The 19,098-nt window shown below is 34.2% G+C and overlaps 1 protein-coding gene across 8 annotated transcripts in view; it reads left to right on the top strand.

The window, feature by feature from the left end:
* The window catches only part of ZEB1 (zinc finger E-box binding homeobox 1), a 181,462-nt gene that overhangs the window by 110,382 nt on the left and 51,982 nt on the right, over positions 1–19,098 (top strand). For all 8 annotated transcript variants that reach the window (XM_025464057.3, XM_025464056.3, XM_025464059.2 and 5 more), the window contains one exon: positions 12,863–13,063. In XM_025464057.3, the coding sequence (XP_025319842.1) occupies positions 12,863–13,063 (201 nt within the window). The remainder of the gene's footprint in view (positions 1–12,862; positions 13,064–19,098) is intronic.

Here is a 19,098-nt window from a genome sequence, read left to right as displayed (position 1 = left end):
CCAGTTAGGGGAAAATGCCTTCTGAGATTGGTAAAAGACAAAATATTTCTTAAGACTCATTTGTAGGGCAGCCCCGGTGACTCAGCGGTTTAGCAAGCCTTCAGCCTGGGTGTGATCCTGGAGTCCCGGGCTCGAGTCCCATTTCGGGCTCCCTGCATGGAGCCTGCTTCTCCCTCTGCCTGTGTCTCTGCCTCTCTCTCTCTCTTTCTCTCTCTCTCTCTCTCTCTCTCTCATAAATAAATAAATAAATAAATAAATAAATAAATAAATAATAAATAAATAAATAAATTATTTTAAAAAAAGACTTATTTGTAAATTAAGAAAAAACTAGAATCAAGCCAACTCCTATAGTAGAAACTATTAAACATATAAGTGTGTGTGTGTGTGTGTGTGTGTGTGTGTGTGTGTGGATGTGTATGTGGCTCTAACCTGTACTTGGGGGGTAGTAGTTGCCTCTGGCAAAGGGAAGTATATGCTCTCCACAACAGCATTCTTTGGGATGTCTGCAGAGTGTGCACACCTGCCCTCAGCACTAGTGAGGAGGGGCAGGATTCACTTGTCTTGGTCTTCACTTACTTCATTTGCAAGTGCTACCATCCTTTTTCATTTTACAATAACTTCACATTTTATGTAGTTATGAATAGAAAAGGTGAGTTTTATTCATACTCTAAAACAGATCACTGGCTTTCACACCTGACAAATAAAGATTGTTTCCAAATAAAACTTAAAATAAATTGTTTTATTTCAAAATCCACAGAATATATGTTTATAAGATAACGTTTATTTTTTTTTCATTTTAACCTTTATTTTTATAATTTCATTTTAGTATTTTGATTGCTGTTTCTAATTACACCTCCTACCTACTGTTCTCAAAATTCAAATAACAAAAATATCAAGATACTTCCCCTAATTCCAGGTCAGTTTTCTAAAGTTCACCATTGGCAACAGTATGCTGAATATTATTTCAGGCTTTTTCCTTGCACATTTAAAATAAATCTTTAAAATTTTTTGAAGAAATATATGTATTTAATTAAAGAATATAGAAAAAAATAAAAAATAAAGAATATAGAAAGCATAAAATGGAAAAGACAAGTCAACTCTTTCTTTACCATATTTCATTTGTATGTTCTTCTAGATCCTATTCATTTTTCAGGTACGTGTACACATACTACTATGTCTTCATTTTCTGCAAAATGAAATCAAACTATTTTGGAGGACCCCTCTCTCCATACAAAGGGATATATCTTGGGTGATTATTTAGGCTTTTTGTAGTTAAAAACAAGTTTGCAGATAAACAGATCTGTATTTGCAAATGTGTATAAGTTAATTTTAGAGTAAATTCCAAGAAATTTCTGGATCAACGGGTAAACCTTTTAAATTTTGATAAAAATTAGTTTAAAAAAATTGTTTTGATAAACAACCCAACAGCAATGTAAATACGTACTCATTTCCTTAACATGTATGTACCCGGTGTTATTGAGATTTATTTTTTTGCTAATTTATTAAACATTTATTGAGCAGTTAATACTTATAGTCAGTGTTACACATGCAAGGGGGCACAGCAGTAAACAAAACAAAATAATCCTGACTACATGGAATTTGTATTCTAGTGAAAGGAGATAATAAAAAATAATAAAATATTATGCCATTTAGTGATAAGTATTTTAAGAAGAAATAAATCATAGGAGAGTGAGATGTGCTCTTAGTTGAAGGTCTATGAATTTAAATGGAGTCCTCACTAAGCAGGTAAAATTGAGCCATGATCAAAAAACATTCCAGGGAGGGCAAGAAGAAGTACAAAAGCTTTGAGGCAAGAGGCCAGTGTATGTGGAATGGAGTGAGCAAGTTTAAAGTAGAAGATGAGAGATAGTGGATGAGTGGGAGCCAGTTCATGAAAAGCCTTTGGATCACAGTGAGGTGAGATGCCATTAGATGGTATGAGCAGAGGAATAATAGAATTTCTCTAATGCCCTAGAAGGATTGTATTGGCTGCTGTGTTGATAATGCTCTACAGGAAGGCAAAAGTGAAGGCAAGGAGACCTCATGGCAGCCAATCTTGGCACTCTAGGTGAGAGATGGTGGTGGGGAGTTATTGGTAAGGGGTCAGATGTCAAATAAATTTTAAGGCACTTCTCTCTAGATTAGATGTGGGTTATGGGGGGGGAGAAAGGGAGTCAAAACGGACACCAAACATTTTAGCCTGACCAGCTAAGAAGAGTAGCTGGACTGAAATAGAGAAAACTGAGATGATCAAGACTACATTTTAGATATGGCATATTTGCCTAGTCATCCAAGTAGGCGATTGAGTTTACAAGTCTGGAGTGCAGAGAAGTTGGGGCTGGGATATAAAGCAGGGAGTCATCAAACAGTATTTTAAAGCCATGAGACAGATTGAGGTCCAGGAGGTGGAGGAAAGAAATGTAAAGGCAGCAGTCAGTGAGTTAGAGAAATTACGGGAGTCAAGAGAAGAGATTGGTTTGAAAAGTAGAGATTTTATGTCAAATGCTGCTAGTAGGTCAGATAAGATGTGGATTAATCATGGTCATTGCCTTGAACAATGTAAAGGTCCTTCATAATCATGACAACAACAGTTTTGTGACCCGAATGGGTACGGGTTTAAGAGAGAATAGGAAGAAACAAATTGGAGATACAAATATAGGTAACTTTTTCAAGAAGTTTTGTAGTAAAAGGGCCTGAAGCATAGAATTTGGAAAAGTAAGATTTAATCAAAATAGGGATTTAACTAGAATATGGTTTTTAGGGGATCCCTGAGTGGCTCAGCGGTTTGGCGCCTGCCTTTGGCCCAGGGCGTGATCCTGAAGTCCCGGGATCGAGTCCCGCATCGGGCTCCCTCCATGGAGCCTGCCTCTCTCTCTCTCTCTCTCTCTCTCTCTCTCATAAATGAAATCTTTAAAAAATTAGAATATGGTTTTTATTTTATTTTATTTTAAAGATTTTATTTATTTATTCATGGGAGACACAGAGAGAGAAAGAGACATAGGCAGAGGGAGAAGCAGGCTCCTCGAGGGGAGCCCGATGTGGGATTCGATCCCAGGACCCTGGGATCACACCCTGAGCCAAAGGCAGATGCTCAACCACTGAGCCACATAGACATCCCCAGAATATGGTTTTTAAATGAGAGACAGGAGAATTAAGAGTATTTGTGAGGAGTGACTAAAACGATATAGGATTAAAGTAGGTATTTCTTTAATTAGTGAGGCTGAACATCTTATTACATGTTTATTGACCATTCATATTTGTGTGTATGAATTTTCTTTGCATATTCTTACTGAGTGATTCATTTTTTTCCCATGGATATTAAGGAATTCTCTGTATAATAAAAATCCATTTTTGGTAACCTGTATTGCAAATATTTTCCACAGTTTGTCTTTTGATTTTGAAATATTTTCTGTGTACAAGCATGGATTTTGTATCATGCTTATAACAGTCCAGCCCTACTTATTCCAAGACTGTTAATGGATTTGCCTATATTTTCTTCTATTACTTTTCTAATTCCTTTTTCTTTAATGAAAATCTTCAATTCATGTAGATTCTATTTTGGTTAAATTTGTGAGGTGGAATCTGATTAGCCACACAACCATAAGTCTATTTCTGGGTTATATTTAAGTCTATTAATTTTCTGCCTATCCCTGTATTAGTACAAATCTGTTTCCATTTCTGTAGCTTCAAGATTCATTTTATGTCTGGTATGGCTAAATCCTTGTTCTCCTACCACCACAATTACTATCATTTCTCTGAATTTTCTGGAATATTTTTGTGTTTATTTTGCTAGAAAATAATAATACTAGCAATAGGTATTGGGCACTTACATGCAGTACTGTATTAAGTCTTGCATATATAGCTATTTTTATCTCTGTGACAACCCTGTTAGGGACATACTATTATTATCTCCACCTTAGAAATAAGGAAACTGAGGCATAAGAAGATTAAGAAACCTGCCCAAGGTGACATAGATAATCAGTAGTGAAGCTGTGTTTTGAATTAGGCAGGCTTATTGCAGAGATTGTGTTCCTACATCTCCTTGTAAATGTTAGAATCACTTGGCCTAAATCACTTAGATTTAGAATCCAAAATATCATGTTAATATTTGGATCAGTATTGCATTGAATTTATAGATTGTTTTAGATAGAATTGACATCTTTATTTTTTTTTACATCTGTATTTTTTTTAAGATTTTATTTATTTATTCATGATAGAAATAGAGGGAGAGAGAGAGAGAGAGGCAGAGACACAGGCAGAGGGAGAAGCAGGCTCCATGCCAGGAGCCCGACGCAGGACTCGATCCCGGGAATCCAGGACCGCGCCCTGGGCCAAAGGCAAGGGCTAAACCGCTGAGCCACCCAGGGATCCCCAGAATTGACATCTTTATAATATGAAACCATTCTACCCAAATACAAGACATGTCTTCATTTATTCAAATCTTTTTTAAAGTTCTTATCTAAATTCCAGCTAGTTAACATTCAGTATAATACTAGTTTCAAGTGTACAATATGGTGATTCAGCACTTACATACATCGCCCAGTGCTCATCGCAGCAAGTGCACTCCTTAATCCCTATCATCTATTTCACCCATCCCCCTACCCTCTCCTTTCTGGGAACCGTCGCATTGTTCTCTACCAGTAAGAACTGTTTCTTGGTGTGTCCTTATTTTTTCCCCTTTGCTTGTTTGTTGTTTCTTAAGTTCCACATGAGTGAAATCATACAGTATTTATCTTTCTCTGACTAGTTTATGTTAACTTAATACTCTAGCTCCATCCACATCATTGCCATTGGCAAGATTTCATTCTTTTTTATGACCAAGTAATATTCCGTTATGTGGAATATACACACATATACACATTGTCTTATCCATTCATCAGTCATCGGATACTTGAGCTGCTCCATAATTTGACTGTTGTAGGTAAAACTGCTGTAAATATCAAGGTGCATGTATCCCTTTGAATTTTTATTACCCTCAATAGAATGCTAAAATTTTCTTTATATAGGTCCTTGTTTTTTTGTTTTTTGTTTTTTGTTTTGTTTTGTTTTTTGCCTCATGGGTTATCTTGATAGAGTTGATAGAAATTGAGAGATTGATAGTTTTTTTTCTTTTATGTTTTTAGCAGGTTATTATTGGTTTAGTGGAAAGCTATTGATTCTTTTTTCTATTAAATTTGTAATTAGTCATTTACCAAATTCTCTAATTGCTGGTAGCTTTTTGCAGTCCTTTTTCTTGATTTTTCCAGGAACATCAACATATTCCTTGCAAATAATAATTTTGCTTTCTTTTCTACTATTTGTGCTTTTTCTCCTTTTGTTCTTTGTAAAAAAATAACTTCTTTTAAAGTGCTATAAGTAATGATGACAGTTAATCATCTTTATCTTATAAATGACTGATACATAATCATTTATCATACTACTAACTCCACCCTTATTTTTATGAGAAAGTATCAACAAGGAAGAGTGAATTTTACCAAATGCCTCTTGTGGTCATACTGTTTCTTCTTTAGTGTGTTAAGATAGTGAGCTTATCTTAAATATTTCCTAATGTTGAATAATGCTTGATATATTTAACTTCTAATGTACCACTGGATTTAATAGTTTTTTTAGCATTTTTACATCAGTCAGACTGAGTTTATGGTTGTATGTGTCATGTGCATGCACATGCATACAAGTATGTTCTTTCTCAGATTTTAGTTGACTGTTACAAAGCTGGCTTCATAGAAAGAATTTAGACTCTAAAAGCAACAGAATTACCAGGCCTTTGAAGATCTGAAGAAATTCACTTGGGAAAACATCTGGCAGTTTTTGGGTAGTTAACTCTTCGATGTCTTCCTAAATTTATTCTATGGTCTGGTAGACCATAGAATATGGTCTATGGTCTACCTTTACCATCTCTTGTATAATTTTATAAATTCTATAAAATAATAAATGTAGTTGTAATTATTAATATTTTCCTAGAGAGTTATTTTATCCATGTTTTTAAATTTATTTGCTTAGATTTGTACAAAATATTTATAAAGTAAGTCTCTTAAATTCCTTTATAGCTATAATTACTTCTCTGCATTAATATTGAATCTTTGTGCCTCTCAGTTTTTTTCAGGGCTAAGTGGACTAGTGATTTATCTATTTTATTGATTCCTCAAAGATCTGTCTTTGGATTGATTTATCGATTATATAGCTTCTCTACAATTTCTGTGTATTTTTAATTCAGTCTTCACACTTCACTTGAATTTTGTCATCCTGCTTGTATGCTACAAGTAACAAGTCCTATAAATTAAAAAGCATCCTTTTTATAAATGCATATTTTACCTACGAAGGAAATATTTGTTATTGATAATTTCATATGAATTATTTTAGTCTAGATACTTTTCCTCACACATACAAAAGAACCACCTGTCCCTGGGACTGATTTTGGTTTAATCTGCTAGAGAACTTTGCTATTTAACCGTTTCATCTATTTCTTTTTTTTTTTTAAGATTTATTTATTTATTCATTCAGAGAGAGCGAGAGAGAGGCAGAGAGAGAAGCAGGCTCCATGCAGGGAGCCCGATGTGGGACTCGATCCCAGGTCTCCAGGATCACACCCCGGGCTGCAGGCGGCGCTAAACCGCTGCGCCACCGGGGCTGCCCTCATCTATTTCTTAGTGAGCTGAAATTAGCTCTCAGAAGAGTGGGAGCTTTGATCAATCAGGGAAAGGAGAAGGTAATTTGGGATGACTTTTGTTGGGGTACATAGAGGACCTGTGGAGAATGAGAAAGAGGCCAGAATAAAAACGGAGAAAACAATCAGAGACAAATCCCAGGAATACTTAAGTAATGATTGTGTAATGGGAAGGGGGGAAAATAAGAACTAAGATTCTGTGCATGATGGCAACTGTCTCTCCTGTCTTTGCCTATTAGTTCTCATTTTATGAATGGCTTGTTTCTGAAGACACTGAAAACCTTTGCAGGGGTAAATGTCAGAATCACTGACATTTATTGGAGCTAGATTTTTAAAATTATTTTTAAAATGTAAAAACAGTCTATGGTTCAATTTAATAGGCACCCTAAATTAAAAAGAACTTTACCTAGAAAGAGATTTTAAAACTTGACCCAAATTTGCTGAACCATTAGTATTTATTTAAACCTGACATGTTCAGGGTTTCCTGGGTGGTTCAGTCAGTTAAGCTACCTACTCATGATTTGGCTTAGGTCATCATCTCATGAGTCGTGAAATTGAGCCCCATGTCAGACTCTGCATGCTCACCCTCACGCTCAGCAGGGAGTGTGCTCCCTCTGCCCCTCACCACCCCTCTATGTGCACATGTGCTCTTTCTCTCTCTCTCTCAAATAAATAAATAAACCTAATATGTTCATTGTGCTTAGAACATTCTAAAATCATTGATACCTATTTTAAAAGACTTAAGTTGTAACTACATAATATATATATTGCATGTAATATTACATATTACATTAAATATGCATATTATGTCATGACATTTATTATACAGTAAAATACATATACATTAATGTTATCTATAAGTTATGTCAAGAGCCATATTAACAAATATTTACAGTATGGCAGATACAGTATTCATGGACACACAAGCTCCTCTGTCCTGGGGTAACATTATTTATAAAGGTTTCTCTCACTCTTAGGATTGTCAGATGACCTCTCTTTTTCATTTTGTGTACTGATTCTACCAATTCTTTGGTTATCACTGCAGTATCCTGAATCATCAGTAACACTTAAGTATATTGATTTCCCTCTTCATTCAGGAAAAAGAAATGTGGCCCCACACTCAATTAACAAATAATTCTGTACCTACTATGTGGAAGGCAGTGTGCCAGGGACTCTCTTCAGGGTAAGAAAAGCATATTAAGTAGTGGTATTATGGTTTTGTCCCAACTGATGTCAGTGAATAGTGGAAATACTTGTTCAGTGTCTCCACCTTTATCTTCATATTTCATAACATTCATCCTAAATTATGTTGTTCTCAGCATAATGCTAACGTTGTTACTTAATCAAGCTATAATCCATTACTCTTGAGAACATGACTCAAAATGTATGTTTTTCTGGGTATTTCTTAATTTATGACACTGGATTAGTCTAATGGATATGGATAAATTTGTTAGAAGTACAGTAGTGTGTTTTTTTTTAAGGATCAGTCCCTTTTCCTAACCGAGATTTTATCTTTCTTTTCTACCTTGTAGAAGAGTTTGTGTGTTTGATAGAAATGAGTGTGACATCGCTAAGCATGTATTAATGGCATGATGTAAGCAGAATTTCTCTCTCTAGGAAAAAGAAAAAAACCTTCTGCCTGAAAATATGTTGACATGTGGCCTTAGTCTGTGGCTTTCATCAGCACATGCCACAGTTATCACCTGATAAGAATCGAAGTCCTGTGGATTAAATATGTCCCCTCCCTCTCTCTCCCTTCCCTCTCTCTTCCCCTGTGAGGCCTAACCTGCTATTCAGAGCTTTGGTAAACAGTACTTGGCAGAGTTCTTTTAAAAATATATATATATATTTATTTATTATGAGAGACACAGAGAGAGAGAGAGAGAGAAAGGCAGAGACACAGGCAAAGGGAGAAGCAGGCTCCATGCAGGGAGCCTGATGTGGGATTCGATCCCAGAACTCCAGGATCACGCCCTGGGCTGAAGGTGGTGGTAAACCACTGAACCACCCAGAGATCCTGAGAGTTCTTATTTTTAAAGCATTTTGATGATCTTACTCTTATCTTAATGACTAAAGTTGAGATTGTATTGCTCTTTTTTTGAACTATATTCATCTAATTTATAATTCTTTATTATAATTTTACATTACCTAAGAAACAGATGTTTTCATGGGAGTTTAATTATTGCAGTTTGATATGGTGCTACATGCTATCAGGTGCTTCAAATAGTATGTTATATGAAAGTCTTTCAAAGGTTTATTGACTATAATGATGATATTAGTCATTTGAAAATGTTTTAGTAGCATATTGTTAAGTATGGAATTTCAGAGCCCCAGAATAGGCCATACACAAAATGCAAGTTTAAGAATATTTGTCATTAGTGTAATAATTTTTAATCAAGAGGCTTTATACACAAATAGGTAAAGTATATGATCTGTGGAATCAGACACACAAGGACTTAAGTCTAGCTCCACAACTTAATTGCTAAATAACCTCAAACAATTTACTTAACTACTCTTGTTTTGTTTTGGCTTTTTTTTTTTTTTTGTCTATGAATGGGAGCTATAAAAATACCTGCTTCTTAGGAATTGTAAAGGTTCAGTGAGATGATGATAATAAAATAAAATAATAATAATAATAATAATAATAATAATGGAAGATACTGCTGTAGTCTTTACTGTGTGCCAGACACTGTACAGTACATTTTTAAATCATTGGACCCTCACAAATACTTTATTCAGTAGATACTGTTATAGCTGGCACTAAATGTTAGCAAATAAAACCAACAAGAACTACCACCAAGAAGTTATTGTGTCCTTAAACACATTCTAGTGACAACAAATGTATTGAAATATTACCATTTTCTATAGAAATTTCATATTGTGTATTGTAAATTATATGTAAAGATTTTAAAAACTGTTTACATTTTCTATTTTCCTTTATCTTTGTTTTCTTGAATTTTATTATTTTAATTAAAACTCAAACCAAGATGCAATAACCACTTAATTATTAAGACTATGCCACTCTTCAGATAAACTATTTTTCGTCATTTTTTTAACCAGAGGTTTAAAAATACAGAGGTATGGAGATAAATGGGCAGTTAAGATAATGGACATTTTCATTGGCAACTAGAATTTATCAGGGCTTGCATTATTATTTATGCTTTTCATGCTGGGACTCTATTTTTTTTAATTAGCTCTGTAGATCCATAAAAGGGTAGATACAGAAACATAGGAAGCTTGACTTTTTCTGAATTACACTAATCAACATAAGCAGTTTTCACTGCTTTTTCTATCACCTGAGTGACTGTGAAGCAGAGACAGTAAGAAGACTTGGAAAATAGTTACTGGTCTTTTTTCCAACTTAGCCAGTAAAATGTAGTGGTTTTTAAAATTTTGTAAGTTCTATGCCACATATGCAAAACATGCTGTGGGAAAATTCCCAAGATAAATATAAAATATATGCAATCTTTATGGTTTGGGGTATTTGATTACAATCTTACAATCTTCCGTACCACAATGGCAGCTCATACTGGAGACTAGAATCCTAGAATTAACAGGTATTCTTGAAGAGTACTTTGAGCTACAGCTGACCCAGGCAAAACAAGGTGAGGGAACTCTGGGTGAAAAGAGCCTAGTGCAGCTCAGGGTAAAGGAATTTAGTGAAAACTATGAAGCATGCAAACAAATATTTGAACCAAAGATATATATGTCTAAAGACTAATTATAGGATACTTTTTAAGCCGCAGTACTCTTAATGTAAATGTAGGACTAGACAACCAACAGCTAACAAAATTGATACGGATAAAACTGTATTATATCATTAAAAGGCAAGAATAGTGCCAATATAAAACTGTGGGCATCTCAAGGTACTGAAGAATCACTAAGCCCTCTTTTCACAAAATAGTCAGAATTTCAACTATCCATACGTGTCCAAGTGCAGTAAGAGCAATAGAACAACCTTTTGAGAATCATTCCCTTTATCCACACATACAATTGCATAATTTACTCTGCTCATTGTGTGGCTGGAGTACAATGAATTCTCCATGTTTCCATATCTATCTATTTTTAATAAGGTTTCCCTTTGACTCAGCTCTTCCATCTCTACTAGTATACCTGACAAATATATTTAAGGGATGGCCAAAGATCTATTTACAAGGAAGTTTATTGCTAATGCTTAAAAAACACTTGGAAACATAAATTTTATCAATATAGGTTATTGGCTAAATCCTGTCTGTACAATGTAATGATGGGTAACCAGTGAGAGGAAAATGAGACAACTTCATATACACTAAAATAGAAAAATTTCTAAGGTATGTTATTAAGCGGCAAAAAATCAGGTGGCGAACAGTACAATGTGATCCCATATGTGTGTATTTAAAGATGTATGATGTAGGGGATCCCTGGATGACTCAGCGGTTTAGCGCCTGCCTTTGGCCCAGGGCACGATCCTAGAGTCCCGGGATCGAGTCCCACATCAGGCTTCTGGCATGGAGCCTGCTTCTCCCTCCTCCTGTGTCTCTGCCTCTCTCTCTCTATGTCTATCACGAATAAATAAATGAAGCTTTTTAAAAAAAGATGTATAATGTATTTATATAGAGAAGTGATATTAAATATGATGTGTGTGTAAGTTGAGGTCTGCATTATAATTAAATAGGATAAGGTATATAAAATGTTTAGTATGCCATGCATTAATAAATCAAAACTTGCTGTTATTGTTATCTTTAAGGAATGATTTGAGGAAGGAATATTTAGTGGGAGGGTTTTCATTAGTTTTACACATTTTATATTATCTGATTTTTTTTTCACTAAATTTGTTGTAATAACCTTAGAAAATAATTTGCTCTTAGGAAAAGATTTGGAAAAATGTATTCTCGCTAAAATATTAATGACACAACAAAACTTGGTATTTTTCTTCTGACACAAGATGTTGAAGAATTTCTAATGTGAAAAAAAAAGAATTTCTAATGTGGGTAAAAGGTTAATTCCAGTAGTCTTTTGAACAGCGGGGTCTTTCTAAGGTTTATAAATCAGTTTTTGAGATTTTTGCTTATTCATTTTCACTGAGATAAATACATTCATACTTCTGATTGTTTCTTTCTTCCTGTTTTAAGACGTGTGTGTGTTTTTATATGGTAAGGGGGGATATATTCATTTCGCTTAAACATTTAGCTTATTACCTTCTCTCAAGAATGACTGGAAATTTTAAGGAAGAAATGGAAAGAATAACAAAGTAATTATTATCTAAACGAAGCAGAGATTCCTTTTTCTCCCTCTCAATCTTTGCTTAGCAAATAAGAATCACCTTGCAAATAATTGAAAAGAGGTATTCGAGTGATCATATCCAGTGAGGTACTAAATAATTTATCCCAGTAGAGTGAATATTACAAGGACTCTGAAGAAAAAATATTGATTATATTGTATTATTTGTTTTAGAGAATTTTATTCTCAGCTATTATTGATGGTTCTGTGAGCTGTGGTCATTCCAAATACTTATTTATCCTCATAATGCTAGGTTTAAATTTTTTTGAAATTCATTAAAAATGTGGAAAGGATGCCCATTTGAAAACTTTGGAATGTCAGTTATTTTTTCCAAAATTACAGGCTTATATACAAACATTACTTAAATCATGCCTTAATTTATGTAGAAGTTTGACTAAATTGATTTGATGGATTCTTTCTAAAGTCAGTGTGGGATTAATATGAAATGCATGGGCCCAATTGGCATCTTGAAAATATCTTTCTTTGGTAAATTAGATGAGATTTTGTTGTCTTATTAGGAGATATTAACTCTTTTCTTAATTGTAATGCTTTCAAGAGTTGAGGCCCTAATTGTACATAAGCAGTATCATATAGAATAAACTCATTATGACTGGAGAGGATATTTAATGTAGTGTTTAAGAGCACAGAATATAGAACCAGACTGCTAGGATTTAAATCCTGACCCTCCTACTTCCTAGCTATATATTGAACAAGCTACATTCCTATGTTTTGGTTTCCATTTCTTGTTGCTGGGTTATGAGTAGTAGATGGCAGATACTCTATTTCATATGATTGCTATAAGGTTGTTGTAAGAATAAATGAGTTACTATTGATAGAACACTCATACTAAGTCCTTTTTAAAATCCCTTTTTACTGAGGTATAAAAACTGGTTTTTATACTAGTTGGTTTTGATTATTTATTTCTTGTTTGTATTACAGTTACAAATTATAATACTGTGGTAGAAACAAATTCAGATTCAGATGATGAAGACAAACTCCATATTGTGGAAGAAGAAAGTATTACAGATGCAGCAGATTGTGAAGGTGGTGTGCCAGAAGATGACCTGCCAACAGACCAGACAGTGTTACCGGGGAGCAGTGAAAGAGAAGGCAATGCTAAGAGCTGCTGGGAGGATAATGGTAAGTTTAATTTTTTTCATAATATTCTAGTCTCCTGATTCTTTAAAAAATATATATTACCTGAAAAGATAAATTTGATGAAAAGCTTGAAATAATCTGTGACTTTGTTAATCTCTAGAAAGTACCCTACTTACCAAAGAGTAGATTGTTAAAAGGAATAATATTCTGATTGATTGTACAATGCAAATAAAATATTAATTGAATTTTAGTAGTATTTTAAAACCAGAATCAAACTTTCCATATACTGTTGATATAATTGAACCTACTTTTAAATTATAACGTAATTCAACAAAAATCCCCAAAACAGATATATCATGGGAGTATTTTTAGTGTTTGAAAGCTTCTCCCTCCTCTTCCCCATCCTTTTACTTCTCTGCCTTCTCCCATCTATATCAGAATGCTTTAAATTTTCACTCAAGTAAAATTTCTTTTACCAATATCAAGCATGAATGAGTGGAAGGATTAGTGAGTCTCTCCAGGTGAATGTTTCTATTTACTTACATTGAATATTTAACATTCTTCCTCATCTATCAAATGAAGAAATTGGACTATAGTCTTTTCTTCTAGATCTAAATTCCTCCTCTCTGCTTTTCCTAATAAAACTAATTAAATTATTTAGCCTGTCTTGCCAATATTTAAACCATAGGAGTATAAAAACAGAAGAATATGGAGACGGAAGGTATTGTGAGAGGGATTGGGGATCAGGAATGGAGGCATCAGCAAAGGCAAAGAGGAACATGCAAGTGATCACATTCAAAGTCAGTCAAAGGAGAAGCCTCCTCAGCAAGAGTTCATATTTGAGGAGATAATCTAAATAAGATTCAAAACTCAGTCTAGGCAGTCTGGGAAAATGAGTCAGGTTTGCAGGTCAGAGAATCTGGATACCAAAGCATGGAAGCTTAGATAAAATGTGGATCTAATAATATGCAGTATAGCAGTAGCTAAAATTTGTACGATAGGGCAAATTTATGGTTAATAAAGAACTTTCAAAATCATGTAGCTGGCTCCCTCATAGCATTGTTTAATTGTCCATTAAGCAAATTCTGCAGGAATGGAGTTGCAAACTTGAATAAGATAATCCTATATGAAAAACACTTATAATTTAGTGAGTGAGAAGTAAGTCACAAATTCATTACAGTTTGATGTATATGTTAGAATTCTGTGAACATTAAGCAGAAAGTCCAAATCAGAGAGAGGGAAGAGATGTCCTAGAAAAATTTCTAAGTGAAACAGCACTGGTCTTTAGTTATAAAGGACCAGTAGAAGTCAATTAGGTAAAGGAGAAAGAAAGGAATGTGTTTCCACAGAAGAAGCAATATACATGAAGCCATAGAAGTTTGGACAAGTGGACCAGTGGTGTTTGCAGAAAAGGGGATCAGAGAAGTACGTAAGGAAAAGACTATGAAGGGCATTGTATGCTTTATAAGTCAAGGAATTTGAACTTTTACCTTAGAAGCTATAAGAATGTCATTGATATGTACTTCAGAAATAAGTATGGTAGCAATATGGAAAAAGAATTTTGGAGGGAGGGAGTCTAGAGACAGATGGTCCCTTCAGTAAGGAGAATGTGAAGATTCAGAAAATGATGAGAGTTTTGAACTGAAGAAATGGCCCTTGGAATGAGAATAAAAGGGAGAGATTTAACAGGAATACAGGAGGGTAGTATATATAAGATTTGGTTTCTTCTACGTGGAAGGTAATGGAAGTGAAGATTGACAATTCCCAGGCTTCTGAAAAGTAGAACCCAGAGAAATAAAATGGCTTGGTTTTTTTTTTTTTTTTAAATCACATCTCATTAATAGAAGAGCTTGTTAAACTGTAATACTGAGCTCAAAATTTCTGGGATCAAGGATCTCCTATATATTTCCTTTCTGGGACCAGAATTGATCCACTGATCCAGAGTGTTAATATGGAAACAAGAAGGCCATGATAGGAGATAGGAGAATGAGATAGAGGGGAAAAAGAAAGGTGAAAAATCAATGAAGAGGTTCTGTTTCTGAAAATATGTTGGGATAAGTTATTTGAACTGTCTCACTGAGAATAACTAATGATGCTAGATTTAAAATTAAATAAATCTTCTTGAAAGCTTTAAAAGAGCTAACTAGATACTAAGACATTAACAGATCTACATCTAAATGAGACAAGAACCCATAGAGGTAAGCAGAGCACAGCATAGAATTTTCTTTGGCCTTAAGGACATTCACCTAACCAGGGTAATATAAGAGGTGGTTTTAAAGCCTATGAGAAGAAACAAAGCCTAGGACCACATAAGAGTTTAATAGCGGATTCTCCCCTAGTATGAATTTCATCTTGACAATATATTGAACTACGGTGAACTAAAAGCAAACTCTCTACCATCCCTACCATCCTCAGGAGTTAGCAAACAAAATTGCCTTGGCTGTGGAGAATTGTCTCTGGCAAGGAGTAACCGCCAGCTACCTTGTGTTGATTTACAGATTAAATTCACATTACTATATAGCCTGATAAATCTCAAGCCATAACTGAGTTTAAAGTAGAACTACTGCTAATACTCATAGACACCAAGAAGAAGCAAATACAGATATTTTGGAAGAACATACCTTTATCCTAACACTACAGAAATCTCCCAAATAAGTTAATAAGAAGAGAACAACATAAGTGACAATTATCAAAAACAAAAGGAAGCAAAAACTCACCCATAAAAACTTTAATTAGTAGAGTTATCTGATAGAAATGATAAAATGTCATTTTTCAAGGCAAATTTAAAATTGCCTGCTTTGAGGGAATAAAATATAACCAACAGGTTTTAAAAAGAACCAGATGGAGCTTATAAAAATGAAAAACTGGAATAATAGAAATTCAGATTCAAAGGATGGCTTCTGTGTAAAGTAAATAGAAATAAATAAAAAATTAAAGAATTGGAAAGTGGGGGAGATTATACTAAATACAACTCAGAAAGATATAGAAAAATACGGGGGGGAAAAAAAAAGGCAGGATAAGGGGATCCCTGGGTGGCTCAGCAGTTTGGCGCCTGCCTTTGGCCTGAGGCGTGATCCTGGAGTCCCAGGATCGAGTCCCACGTTGGGCTCCTTGCATGGAGCCTGCTTCTCCCTCTGCCTGTGTGTGTGTGTGTGTGTGTGTGTGTGTGTGTGTGTGTGTGTCTCATGAATAAATGAATAAAATCTTAAAATAACAAAAACTAAAAACAGGATAAGAAACATGAAGGGTATAATGAGATGTTCCAATATATGTCTCAATTCTAGGAGAAGAGAGAATAGGGAAACAGCAATATTTGAAGAGATGATGGCTGAGATTTTTTCAGAATTGATAAGGACAGCAGACCACAGACTCCAAGAAGACAAATCTCAAGAAGCATAAATAAATCTAGCCCCACTCACATTACGGTGAAATTGCAGAACATCTGAGACAAAAAGAAAATTCTTAAAAGTAAATTCAAAAAAGTCAGATTGTGTTTGAGATATAGCAGCAATTAAACTGACAACTGAGTTCTCAGTAACCACAATGGAAGCCAGACAGTAAAAAGATGCCTGCCAATACAGAATTCTATACTTCGCAAAAATAGATGAAGTACGGGTAAGGATTTCAGGCAAGTTTGAAGATAGAAAATTTATCAGTAAACACTTATTGCTAAAGTGAATTTTAAAGAATGTATGTTAGGCATGAGGAAAGAGATCCTTGATAAAGATCTGAGATGTAAGAACAGAGAAAATTACAAACAGATGGAAAAAATAGATACAGTAGATATATTTCCTGTGAATTTGTGAGATTTTCCTATGAAAATATGTTAAAAGGTGGATGTGACTAAATTAATTTCAGATGTTACCAACTTTTAAGGCTTAAAATCATGATTATAGATAATAGGATCATTTTATAATAATGAAAGACTAAATTCCCTAATAAAATATTATTTTAAATGTGTTTGTACCTAATAATAAGGCTTCAAAAAATACAGAAAGAAAAACAGGCAATCTATAAGGAGAGAAATACAAATCTAATCATTGTGGAAGATTTAACACACCTAGTCAGTCATTGATAGAATAATCACACAAAACCAATGAGAGTGTAGATTTGAAAATATACATAAGATGTATAAGCAATGTACATAGTAATTGCAAAATATTTTTCAACTATATGGAATATTTATAAAACAGTTTTTAGAGGAAAATTTAGAAACCTAAGTATATACTTTAGTAAAGATTCTGGCTAAAAGTAAATGGATTAACCATCTGTTTTAAGAACTTAGAAAAAGAACAGCAAGCTGAAATTTTTGAAAGCAAAAACAAAAAAGTAACATAAAATTAGAAATATACCTACAATACAAATGTCAACATAGGCAAAACTCCATTCTTTGAAAACTGTTAACAAACCTTTGACAAGATTGGCCAAGAATTTTTAAAAAATAATATATAAAACAGCCAAAATCAAGAATGAAAAAGAGGCTATAACTAAGATACTACAGATATTGACAAGATAAAATAAAGCATTGGATCATCTACATGCCAATAAATTTGAAAGTATGGAAAGATATTAGAAATTCTTAACCAAAAGTATCTGGAGAATAATTAGGAAACATGAATAGTTGTCAGTCCTCTAAAAAAATTGAAATGATGGTCAAAAGTATTCCCATAAAGAGGTAGTGAAGATACAGAACAACAAACTCTTGTATCTTGCTCATTTTAAGTGAAGTGTCACTCTGGAAAACGTCAGTTTATCATAAAATTAAATATAAATTTAATCATGCTCCAATAGTCCCACTCATGGGTGTTTTTCCTTGGGAAATCAAAACTTAGGTTTTCACAAAAACTTCTACATTAACACTTAAAGAAGCACTCTTTATAATTGCCAAAAACTGGAAATAACCCATTGTCCTTTAACAAGTGAAAGGATAAGAAAACTGTCGTACATCCACATACTACATGGCAGTAAAAAATGAACAAATTATTCATAGGAGCAACAAGTTGGGTGTATTTACTGAGTGAGTGATGACTCACTCAGAGTCATTATGCTGAGTCAAAGAAATCCAGTCTCAAAAGGTTACATACATACTATATGATTCCATACATATGACATTTTTAAAAGGACAACATATACATTGGGTAACAAATCAGCAGTTGCCAAGGGCTGGAGCTAGAGGGAGTGTGACTCTAAAGGGGAAAGCATTAGGGAGTTTTGGGGGGTGATAGAAGTATTCTGGATCCTGGGGATCCCTGGGTGGCTCAGCGGTTTGGCGCCTGCCTTTGGCCCAGGGCGTGGTCCTGGAGTCCCGGGATCCAGTCCTGGGATCGAGCCCAGGGATCAAGTCCCATGTCGGGCTCCCGGCATGGAGCCTGCTTCTGTCTCTCTCTCTCTCTCTCTCTCTCTCTCTCTCTATCATAAATAAATAAATAAATCTTAAAGTATTCTGGATCCTGATTTTGGTGGTGTTTATATGAATCTGTACATGTGTTAAAATTCAAAGATCCATACTCTGAAAGAAAAAACAGTAAAATTTGCTGTATGATAATTTATATATCTGTATATGTGCTTGTGTTTGTGTGTATGTATATGATACATATCATATATATTATACATGTATATATTATAAAATTTATATAATTTTTTTTCTCCTACAAAGAGAACACTAGCCCAGATGGCTTTACTGGTTTTTCTAAACATTCAAGGGACTAATAATTCTAGTTTTAGACAACTCTTCCAAAGCCTAGTGTAAAAGGGAAGATTCTCCAGCTCTTTGTATGAAGCTGCAATAATCTTGATACCAAAACAAAAACGTATAAGAAAGGAAAATTACAGACTCACTCAGTTGTATACAAATTCCAAGCAAAAAATGTATATTGCATATTATACAATATATATGTATGTACATATGTGGGATACAAGGTCAGAACAGCACTTAAACCAATTAAACAATATCACTTTACCAGACTTAATGAGGACAAATATTCATCCCAACAGACAGAAAAAAGTATGTAAAATTTAGTACATATGAATGGATATCATAAAAGCCAGAAAACCAGGAAAAAAGGGTACTTCCTTGT

This window comes from Canis lupus, chromosome 2 (assembly GCF_003254725.2).
Source record: "Canis lupus dingo isolate Sandy chromosome 2, ASM325472v2, whole genome shotgun sequence".
Taxonomy (NCBI): domain Eukaryota; kingdom Metazoa; phylum Chordata; class Mammalia; order Carnivora; family Canidae; genus Canis; species Canis lupus.
Note: the sequence above shows the minus strand (reverse complement) of the source record. Positions and strands in the feature narration are given on the sequence as shown.